Consider the following 12,287-nt stretch of genomic DNA (forward strand, 5'->3'; position numbering starts at 1 on the left):
AGTGGTGAGTCCTGATACTCATCCTAACCTTTCTTTCCCATAAATATCTGATGGGCTTTGACAGGAGGCAATCCTGTGGTTAAGGTCTTGGAGTCCTTTAGACTTTAAACATCCGATAATGAGAAGAAAATGATAAGTAAAAATATATGTAAAAATATAAAGAAATGTTTTTAATAGAAAACATGAAACAAATAGAAGTAAAAATAGTCTTAAAATAAAACAATTTTAAAAAATGACACAACTTCCCCATTCTCCAGATTAGTGAATCCACTTCAAATGAATTGCCATGTCAAGTCTGCCTGGATTTACCTGAATGGAAACATCTGAGCCTCTGCAATCCCACAGGAACCACTAGGTACATGCAGCATGGTTTTGCTCTTCTGTTTTCTGGAATTGAGGGCAGCTGCTACCCTACATTATTACATAAGACCATCAAGAAAACACTTACCATATGACTAACCTCTGAGAAAATTACCCATGTGTTTATTGATGCATTTGAAAACAACAGGGTGACCAAATATTGACAGAACGTGACGGACATTTAAATCGAAAGCAGCGTGAAACCAGTGGTGGATCCAACGAATATAATTTGTAATTAGTTAGGGAAATCAGTCAGGACAGAGTTGTGCAGTATGACAGCCATTAGTTAATTCTGTCCACTTAGAAATAAAATCATGAATAATGATATTTTCAGTTTTGTGACGAACAATTTGGGGTGGCATGGTAGTGTATCTGTTAATGTAATGCTAGTACAAGGCCAGAGACCCAGGTTCTGTTCTATTGCTGTCTGTCAGGAGTTTGTACGTTCTTGCCACCGCCGTGTGTGTTTCCTCTGGGTGCTCTGGTTTTGTCCTATGTTCCAAAGATCTATGGGTTACCAGGTCTCATGGGTGTCATCGTGGCTATCCCTCGAGGTTGAGGATGATGGTCTTCGTTCTGTTGACCTACTTATGGGCTCTCAAGTGGCTTATGAGTCCAATATTGGCTTTGAAAGTTCTTCCGCATTCAGGACAGGTAGTTCCAGATGGCAGATCGGGCTTTGGTTGTTGCTGCCTCTCTTTCCATTTTCTTCTCTTTTCTTCTAATTCTGCACATCTGTTGGCTTTGAAAGTTGCTGTTCCTTCTCAGATGATGGCTTGCCAGAGTTTCCTGTCCTTGGCATTGGTTTCCCAATTGTTGATGTTGATGTTACATTTCTTCATGTTGGCTTTTAAGACGTCTTTGAATCTCTTCTGTTGTCTGCCTCTTTTACGTTTGCCTTCTTTAAGCTGGGAGTAGAAGATTTGTTTTGGCAGATATTTGTCTTTCATCCGAACAACATGACTGCTCCATCTTAGTTGGTTCTTGATGACGTGGGCTTCAATGCTTGTTGTTTTTACTTGCTGTAACAGGAGGGGGGTGAGGGTGTGCTCTTTGGGCCAGAAGGCCTGTTATTATAGAGTATCTCTAAATAAATTACCATTGCCATTAGGATGTAAGTCTTTTACTGAAATTAGCACAGAACTGTGTGCTTTAAATTTTCTGCAATTGTTGGTAAGATGAGAAACATAGTTTGGAAGTGTTCTCTGATCATTGTGAGTTGTGCTAATCTTTCTCGTTTTTTTCTATCTGCTGTGATGTTGAGCATAACAGATGAGATGAAATCACCAGGTTTCAGTACCGTGCCAATGACAGGAATGTTATATGGAGAGACCACGATCACTGTTAATGACCAAACCCTTAATAACAGTCATCCCTCTCAGATATTTCTCTAGGTACTTAACTCAGTTCTCTCAAAATTTGCTGACACAGTCAGTCCCAATGCCTCTCCAGAAACACACTTTGAATGACAATCTATCATTTTGGCATTCTAAACCATCCACTCACCCCACCACCGACACACTGTAGCAGCAGTTTGTACATTCTACAGGATGCATTCCAATAACTCACCAGGACTCAATATTCAAAGTTCAAAGTAAATTTTTTATCAAAGCATATATATGTCACCAATTACTGAGATCCTGAGGTTCATTTTCTTGCATGCATTCACAGTAGAACAAAGAAATGCAAAAACTACACACAAAGACTGACAAATAACTGATGTGCAAGAGGAGACAAATTGTTCCTCTGCCTCTGCACTCCACCCCATCCTGTCCCACCTGGAAAAAGTGCCTCATATGCCAGGATGCTGCTTATCAACTTCATCTCGGTGTTTGATACAATCATCCCTCAGATGCTGGTGGGTAAACTGTCCTCCTTTGGGTCTCAGCAGGTCTCTCTGTAAGTTGATCCCGGACTTCTTGACAGGAGGATCACAGTCAGCCTCAGTGCATGTTGGCAGAAACATCCCTGGTTCCACCACGCGGAACAGTGGCGCTCCCCGGGACCACACGCTCAGCCCGCTGCTCTTCACGCCGTTGACGCATGACTACATTGCTAGATCCAGTTCAAGCTGAATCAATGAGTTCACTGACTTCATCAACAATGGCTACGAGATGGCATATACGGATGAGGTAAGCGGCAGATTGAATGGCACAAGCACAACAACTTGAGTCCCAATGTGGACAAGACCAGAGAGATGATTGTGGACTTTATGAAAGCGCAGGCTGACCACTCCTTGCTGTGCATACACGGTTCCTCCTTGGAGAGAGTTAGGAGCATCAAGTTTTCTGGGATTGCACATAACGGACGATCTTAGCTGGTCCCACAGCATATCTCTTTGGTCAAGAAAGCACAGGAATAAGTAAACAAATAATATTGAGGATATGAACTGCAGAGTCCTTGAAAGTGAGTTCGTAGGTTGTTGAGTCAGTTCAGTGCTGAGGTGAGTGAAGTTGTCCATGATTGTTCGGGAGCCCGACGGTTCCTGAACCTGCTGGTGTGGGACCTAAGGGTCCTGTACCCCTTTCCCAATGGCAGCAGTGAGAAGAGGGCATGGCCTAGGTGTGCGAGTCCTTGATGATAAAGACCCATTAGACTTTCAAACCCATGCCCTCTGCCAGGTAGGAGAACCAGGAAAAGCTTTGAGACACCACCAGCTGGAAGTTTCTCTCCAAGCCATACACCATTCTGACTTGGAATTATATCGCCGTTCCTTCACCATCATGAGACCATAAGATATATCAGCTGTATTAGGCTGTTTCGCCCATCAAGTCTGCTCCATCATTTCATCATGGCTGATCCATTTTTTCCTCTCAGACCCAGTCTCCTGCCTTTCCCCTGTATGGCCTGACCAATCAAAAATCTATCAAACTCTGCCTTAAATATGCATAAAGACTTAGACACCACAGCTGCCTGTGGCAATGAATTCCACAGATTCACCACTGTCTGGCTAAAGAAATTCCTCCTCATCTCATTCTAAAAAGACACCCCTCTAATAAGAGGCTGTGTCCTCTGGCTTAGACTCTGAAACCATAGGAAACATCCTCTCCATATCCACTCTACATAGGCCTTTCACTGTTCAATAGGTTTCAATGAGGTCACCCCTCATTCTTCTGAATTCTAGTGAATACAGGCCCAGAGCCATCAAATGCTCTTCATATGACAAGCCATTCAATCCTGGAATCATTTTTGTGAATCTCCTTTGAACCCTCTCCAGTTTCAGCACATCCTTTCTAAGATAAGGGGCCCAAAACTGCTCACAATACTCACCACTGCTTTATCAAGTCTCAACATTACATCCTTGCTTTTATATTCTAGTCCTCTTATATTCTAGCCTTTCTCACCAGAGGCTCAACCTGCAAGCTAACCTTTAGGAAATCCTGCACAAGGACTCCTAAGTCTCTTGCGCCTCAGTTTTTTTGTATTTTTTCTCCACTTAGAAAAAAATCTCCCTTTTTTCTTAAACCAAAGTGCATGACCATACACTTCCTGATTCTGTATTCCATGTTTTCCCATTTTAGGTAATCTGTCTTAAGTCCTTCTGTAGCCTCTCTACTTCCTCAAAACTACCTTCCCATGCACCTATCTTTGTATCACCTGTAAACTTTGCAACAAAGCCATCAATTCCATCATTCAAATCCTTGACATGTAACATAAAAAGAATCAATCTAACACAGAATGCTGTGGATCCCTTCTAGTCACACACATCCAACCAGAAAAGGCTACCTTTATTCTCTCTCTTTGCTTCCTGCCAATTAGCCACTGCTTTATCCATGCTAGAATCTTTCCTGTAATACCATGGGCTCATAACTTTTCAAGCAGCTTCGTGTGTGGCACCTTGTCAAAGGCCTTCTAAAAATCCAAGTACACAACACCAACCAATTCTCCTTTGTCTATCCTGCTTATTATTTCTTCAAAGAATACTAACAGATTTGTCAGGCAAGATTTTCCCCTGAGGAAACCATTTTGACTACAGTCTATTTTATCATGTGCCTCCAAGTACCCGGAAACCACATCCTTAACAGTTGACTCCAATATCTCCACTCCGTCCACCACAACGGACAGGATCTCCCAGTTGCCACCCACTTCAACTCTGCTTCCCACTCCCATTCAGATATGTCCATACATGGCCTCCTCTACTGCCGTGATGAGGCTAAACTCAGGTTGGAGGAGCAACACCTCATATACCGTCTAGGTAGTCTCCAGCCCCTTGGTATGAACATAGAATTCTCCAACTTCCGGTAATTCCCTCCCCCTCCCTTCCTCTATCCCTATTTCACTCTGCCCCCTCCCCCAGCTGCCTATCACCTCCCTCATGGTTCCACCTCCTTTTACTACCCATTGTGTTTTCCCCTATTCCTTCTTCACCTTTCCTGCTTATCACCTCCCTGCTTCCCCTCCCCCACCCCTTGATCTTTCCCCTTACTGGTTTTTCACCTGATACCTACCAGCCTTCTCCTTTCCACCCTCCCCCCACCTTCTTTATAGGGCCTCTGCCTCCTCCCTCTTCAGTCCTGATGAAGGGTTCCGGCCCAAAACGTTGACTGATCGTTTCCACGGATGCTGCCCGACCTGCTGAGTTCCTTCAGTGTGTTGTGAGTGTTGTTTTGACTCCAACATCTTCGCAACCACTGTGGTCAAACTCATTGGCCTACATTTTCCTTTCTTCTGCCTCTCGCTTGGTGAATGGAGAGAGATTTGCAATTTCCCCTCTTCTGGAACAACTGGATCAACATCCTGGAACTCCCTCACTAATAGCATTGTGAGGATAATCATACCTCAAGGACTGCACAGTTCAGGAAGGAAACACACCACCACTTACTCAAGGGTGAACATCTCTTGAAAGAATATAAGCAAAATATACATCAAAAATTACCGTCGATAAAGAGGACAAGTTTTGAGTTTTTTTTCAAAGGAAGACTGCATTATCTACATAGATGCTTGATTTCCAGAGCTTTCCCAAGTAGGAAGATAGATGTAGAGGAATCTGTTTCATCTTCTGTTGCAGCTCTAACAGGTTGCTGTCTGCATATCATGTATCATATTGGAGTGTTGCAATGGGTCCAAAAGATTTGTCTTAGTACCATAGTTATATCAACTGTGGAACATCGCAATCATGATTCACGGCCAGTTCCAGGATAACCCCTATCTTTCTCAGACATTTCTCTGTGCGTATTCAGTGAAAGACACTCTATAGGTAGGACGTTTATCAGGAGATGTGCTGGTCCAGCAGGCATGAGTTTCTCAGCAGCTACAGTAACAAGATGAACAAGGACAGAAACGTTCACAATTTCAAGCCACTGCTCACTGGATAAAAATTAAGCTTTCCTTCACTGAACCAAAGCCTTTCTTTGAAATATGTTGAAGACGATAAGCCCGGCTTTGGAAAAGATTTGGTACAAATGAAGTACTGGTTGTGATAACGATCTCAGACTTGTAAGATTAACTGTTTCTCTTTATGACAGAGTCTGCTTAACTTGTTCAGTATTTCTAGTATTTTCTGTTTTATTTTACGGCGAGGAAACAGGTCACAAGGCCAGAAGACACAGGAGCAGGTTTAGGTCCATCTAATTTGGTAGGCCTCTCGACCCAACCTGTCCGCACCAACTAATAATTGATTACTTGGCCTATATCCTCTGCTTCACATAACAGTGTGCATCTAGACATTTCATAAATGTTGTCGTCGGCTCTCTCCTGCAATGTATAGGCTTTGGTTTGGCCACATTTGGAGCACAACATCTACTTCAGGCTGCCAGAGCACAGGAAGGATGTGGAGACCTTGCAAAAGAGGCCAAGTCTCTTCCACTTGTGATTTTAGTCCCATTGCGCCTTGTTTGAAATTACTCTTTAAACCCAGTATCTTGTTTACTTTGAACTATATTTTATCAAACACATTGTTTCACTGTAATGGATATCTAGCAGATAATGATTTTGCTTATTCCCTTTGATATGTAGTGGATCCAGACTGATTTCTCATGACTTCCACCATCAGCGAGACCTGCTGTGACTGTCAAAGCTGACAGTTTTAATCCAGTTTCAGTTTATGCAGAAGATGGATTTCCAGAGACAGGGCTGATATTCCAGTTTGGACCAGCTTGTCAGAGGCACCATGTGACTTCAAAGATCCTTTCGTCTGTGATTTGTAATAGATATAACAAATACCACATGCTGAGATGTCATCTTTGATTTCAGCATTCATGCCAGGAATAGTATTAATATCTTCGGCTTAGTGCACACACACTTTAATTCAAAAATGGCCTGAGATGATATTCTGTATCATTGCTGCCATCAGACCTCCTGTGATGATGATTGTGCTTTTCATAGATCACCATACCTTGAAAAAATTAATGTTTTTTAATCATCAGAGGAAGCATTATATTTTGCAATCAAGCCTTCCAGTTTGAGCTGGAGTTATAAGTTCAACTCCTTTTTATAGCTGTATTTCATCAAGATGGCATTCTAAGGTCCAGAGTTACTCGGCAAAATTGATTTCTTGATCAATTCAGTGAACTTTGTTATGTTCTCATTCGTTTTGTCTGATTTTATCTATCTCAGCAATTAGTCCTCTCAAAACTTCGGGGATGAGCATATTGGAATTAAATTTTCCTTTGATCTTTAGTATTTAATCTGATGTGCTGAGCAGTGTTGATTGGTTTCACTGACATGTCATCAAGACTATAACACATAGGAACAGAACTAGATCATTCAGCCCATTGAGTCTGTTCCACCATCCCACCATGGCTGATTTATTATTATCCCTCTCAACCCCATTCTCCTGCCTTTACCCCATAACCTTTGACACCCTTATGAATCAAGAACATATCAGCCATCACTTTAAATATACCCAATGACTTGGCCACCACAGCTGTCCGTGGCGGTGAATTCTGCAGATTCACCATCCTCTGGCTCAGGACATCCTTCTTCATCTTTCTTCTAATGGGACATCCTTCGACTTTAAGGGTGGTCCCTCTCGTCCTAGATTTCCCATGCTATAGGAAACATCCTCTCAAGATATAACTGTGGGCATTGGTTATGGTGATGGCTATGGATTTGGAAAACATCTCAACTGTAATGCTGACTACAACGATGGTGTCTTCCCTTAACAAGGAGCATTGCACCATACCATTCACCAGTCTGGGCAAATATTGCATTTAGTTAAACCCTCAATTGTGCCCGACGCCGGCCCCCTAGGCCTGAGTCGATGTAGTAGTAGTAGTAGTAAACCCTCGATAGTCGGGTAATGGAAGGTGACTTAGTGACATTAATGTCCTTTATTCACTAATAACTTGGTCACCAGTGTTTATCTTTTGTTTTACCAGGATAACCAGGCTGCAGAACTGGTACAAAAATGAACAGAGGTCTTAAGTTATTGAAGTGAGGTGAAATGACATCAGAGTGCACTTAATTCAATGAGATCTAAGGGAGCTCTAGTAAAATATAATAAATGGAATTGAAAAAAATATATCCCCATTCACTGACTGGAGTCATTCCTATCTGAAAGAAAAATGGCTGTGGTTATGCTGGTCAGTCATCTCCGTTCCATTATATTACTTCAAGACAGTGTACTATGCCCAAACATACAGTGTCTATAAAAAGTATTCACCCCCCCCCTTTGAATTTTTCAGGTTTTATTGTTTTACAACAATGAATCACAGTGGATTTAATTTGGCTTGTTTGATATTGATCAACAAAAAAGGACTTTTTCTTGTCAAAGTGAAAACAGATCTCTATAAAGTGTTCTAAATTAATTACAACCACAAAACGCAAAATAATTGATTGCATAAATATTCACCCCCCCTCCCTTTAACATGACACACCAAATCTTCACTGGTGCAGACAATTGGATTTAGAAGTCACATAATTAGTTAAGTAGAGATCTGTGTTTGGAGATCACCATGTGCAGTCAAGGTGTTTCATTTGATTAGAGGAAAAATACACCTTTATCTGTAAGGTCCAGTTGCTGGTGAGTCAGTATCCTGTCAAAAACTACACCATGAAGACAAAAGAACACTCCAAGCAACTCTGCAAACAGGCTATTGAAAAGCACAAGTGAGGAGATGGATACAACAAAAACTTCCAAGTCACAGAATATCCCCTGGAGTACAGTTAAGTCAATCATCAAGAAATGGAAAGAATATAGCACAGCTTAAATATGCCTAGAACAGGCCGTCCTCAAAAACAGAGTGACCCTGCAAGAAGGGGACTAGTGAGGGAGGCCACTAAGAGACCGACAACAACTCTGGAGGAGACACAAGCTTCAGAGACTGAGATCGGAGAGACTGCGCATACAACTGTTACCCAGATGCTTCACCAGTCACAGCTTTATGGGAGAGTGGCTAAGAGAAAGCCACTGTTAAAAAAACTCACATGAAATCTCGACTAGAGTTTGCCAGAAGGCATGTGAGAGACTTTGGGGTCAGCTGGAAGAAGGTTCTATAGTCTGATGAAACCAAAATTGATCTTTTTGGCCATCAGACTAAACACTACGCCAAACACAGCACATCATCATAAACACACCAACCCTTCCTTGAAGCATGATGGTAGCTGCATCATGCTGAGGGAATGCTTCACTGCAGAAGGTCCTGGAAGTCTTGGGAAGGTAGCGGGTAAAATGAGTGCAGCAAAATACAGCGAAATCCTGGAAGTAAGCCTGCAAGAGAACTGTGACTTGGGAGGACCTATTGACTCCAACACTGGCAGCCCTGGATCCTCCAGATTGTGATTCCTGCTGCTGACCTCAATGGCTCTAACAACCCAGAGCAGGCTCAAACCCCAGACATCCCCGCCATAATGCAAGTTCCAATGACCTCGGACACCTCCAACTCTGACTCTGGCCTTGACCGCAAGGACGGGTCTTCACACGCTGCCATTGGAACCACAGTCTCCTTTTCCCCCCATTACCACTCCACAATCCTGTCTCTCTCAAGTCCCAACACTAGCTCCTGGGTCCTTGGAGACTCCACCTTGCTCTTGCCCCGCCATCCCTGACCCCAAACCCCCCGTTCTCATCAGACACCACCAATCCCCTTCCCTCCTCTGATCCCAGCTCTCACCCATGCCAGGTTTTCAACATTCTCTCTGACCTCCCCTCTCTGAGACAGAACGTTCTGTCCTCACTTTTGTCCCCCTGCACCCACACCTTAGTGAGTTCTGCGCCTGGCATGACGCTGACCTCTTTTTCCACTGCCTCTGTTCTCCAAGCCTATTTAGACCATAAGACCGTAAAATATAGAAGCAGAATTAGGCCATCTGGCCCATCGAGTCTGCTCCACCATTCAGTCATGGCTGATCGTTTTAGTTCTCTCCTCCTCAACCCCAATTCCCGGCCTTCTCCCTGTATCCTTTGATGCCATATCCAATCAAGAACCTATCAATCTCTACCTTAAATGCACCCAATGACCTGTCCTCTACAGCTACATGTGGCAACAAATTCCACAAATTCACCACCCTTCAGCTAAAGAAATTTCTCTGCATCTCTGTTTTGAAAGGGCACCCTTCTATCTTGAGGCTGTGCCCTCTTGTCGTAGACTCCTCCACCATGGGAAACATCCTTTCCACAGCTACCCTGTCTAGGCCTTTCAACATTTGAAAGGTTTCAATGAGATCCCCCCCTCGTCCTTCTGAATTCCAGTGAGTACAAACCTATTTCTTTGGCAAGGACCCCCCACCCTGCACCAATGACTCCTTCTCCCATCTTCAACCCTCCTCCTCTTCCTGTTCATCCTGTCCTGGTCTCCTGCCTGCTCTGGACCTTTTCATTGCCAACTGCCAACGGGACATTAACCGTCTAGACTTCAACACTCCTCTCGCTTATTCTAACCTCAGTCTTTCCGAATGCTCAACTCTCCACTCCCTCCAGACTAATCCTAACCTCACCACCAAACCAGCAGATAAGGGAGGGGCTGTAGTAGTCTGGCACACTGACCTCTACCTTGCTGAGGTCCAGTGCCAACTCTTAGTCACCTCCTCTTACTTTACCCTCGAACAGGACCCCACTAAGAAATATCAGGCCATTGTCTCCCACATTATCAACAAGCTTATTGACTCTGGGGATCTCCCATCCACTGCTATCAGCCTCATAGTTCCCGCCTCCAGCACCTTCCTTTTCTACCTCCTACTCAAAATCCACAAACCTGCTTGTCCAGGTAGAACCATTGTTTCAGCTTGTTCCTGCCCCACTGAACTCATATCTGCGTACCTCGACTCTGCTTTATCTCCCCGGTTCAGTCCCTTCCAACACACATCTGTGACACCTCACACGCTCTTGATCTTTTCCAGGATTTTAGGTTCCCTGGCCCCTATGGATGTCCAGTCCCTTTCTGGACAGCAGTCCCAACCAGTTCCCCTCCACCACCACTCTCCTCCACCTAGCGGAACTTGTCCTCACTCTAAATAATTTCTTCTTTGAGTCCTCCCACTTCCTTTAAAGAAGAGGGGTAGCCATGGGCACTCGCATGGGTCCCAGCTATGCCTGCCTGTTTGTCGGCTACATGGAACAGTCTGTGTTCCAAGCCTACCCTGGTGACTGTCCCACACTTTTCCTACGCTACATCGAAGACTGCATTGGTGCTGCTTCCTGCACCCGTGCTGAACTTGTTGATTCCATCCAGTTTGCCTTCAACCTCCACCCTGCCCTCAAATTCACCTGATCCATTTCTGCAACTTCCCTTCCCTTTCTCAATCTCACTAGGTCGATCTTTCTTGATCTCCGGAGACAGCTTAACCATGATGTCTATTATAAACCAAGGACTCTCACGGCCACCTGGACTACATCTTGGCCCACCCTGCTACTTGTAAAAATGCCATCCCCTTCTCTCAATTCCTCCGGCTCCACCACATCTGCTCTTAAGATGAGAAGTTTCATTCTAGAATGAAGATATCCTCCTTTTTCAAAGAAAGGGGCTTCCTTACCTCCACCATCAACGCTGCCCTCAACCACATCTCTTCCATTTCGTGCATGTCTGCTCTTACCCCATCCTCCCTCCACGCTACCAGGGATAGGGTTCCTCTTCTCCTCACCTACCAGCCCACCAGCCTCCGCGTCCAACGCATAATTTTCTGAAACTTCCGCACCTCCAACTGAATCCCACCACCAAACACATCTTTCCCTCCCCCCACTTCCTGCTTTCCCTAAACGACTCCCTTATCCAATTGTCCCTCCTCACTGATCACCCTCCTGTGCTATACCTCTTCCCTCACTACCATTCAGAACCTCAAACCTGGAGTCCTTCCAGGTGAGATGACACTTCACTGTAAATCCACTGTGATTCAATGTAAAACAATAGAACATGAAAACTTCCAAGTGAGGGTGAATACTTTTTATAGGCACTGTATTCGGCATGTACTTCACTGGCCATAGGGTCAAGATCAGGGTAGATGCACAATGACTGCATAATGCTTCATTCCATTTCCAGCCCTTCAGAAACTGAAACTGTCCACAGCTGCATGTAACAAAAGCTGGACAGCATTCAGGCTTGCACTGCAAAATGGTCAGCAATACTTGCATTGTACAAGTGCCAGACAATGACCTTCTCATTGTATCTAATGAGCTCTCATTGACATTTAACAATATAAGCAATCACCATTGGCTTTAGATTCAAGTAGATTAGTTACCTAACTGCTGTAGAACAGTCAGAGCTAAGTCTTCACATCCGGACTCCCCCAAAGCCTTTCTGCTCCTGTGAAAATATACTCTTTAAGTCGTAACCATGCTGGAAGGATTACACCTGAACTCAAGAGGGACCGATATCCTTGCATATAGGTATGCTAACAGTTGCTTGGGAGGGTTCAAGCTAATTTGCCAGGGGAGTGGCAACCGGAGTGATTGGACTGAGGATGGGGTAGTAGGTTTACAAACAGAGGCAGTATGTAGTGAGACTGCTAACAGGAGAGGCTGATGAAAGGGCAAAATTGCAGTCAAGGGGATG

General features: G+C 44.1%; 1 protein-coding gene across 1 annotated transcript in view; it reads left to right on the forward strand.

The window, feature by feature from the left end:
* The first annotated feature begins 2,426 nt into the window (after positions 1-2,426).
* The window catches only part of znf804b (zinc finger protein 804B), a 317,114-nt gene continuing 307,253 nt past the window's right edge, over positions 2,427-12,287 (forward strand). The window contains exon 1 of the mRNA XM_072252024.1: positions 2,427-2,492. Within this exon, the coding sequence (XP_072108125.1) occupies positions 2,475-2,492 (18 nt within the window). The 5' untranslated portion in view covers positions 2,427-2,474. The remainder of the gene's footprint in view (positions 2,493-12,287) is intronic.

Source organism: Mobula birostris, chromosome 3, assembly GCF_030028105.1.
Source record: "Mobula birostris isolate sMobBir1 chromosome 3, sMobBir1.hap1, whole genome shotgun sequence".
NCBI lineage: Eukaryota > Metazoa > Chordata > Chondrichthyes > Myliobatiformes > Myliobatidae > Mobula > Mobula birostris.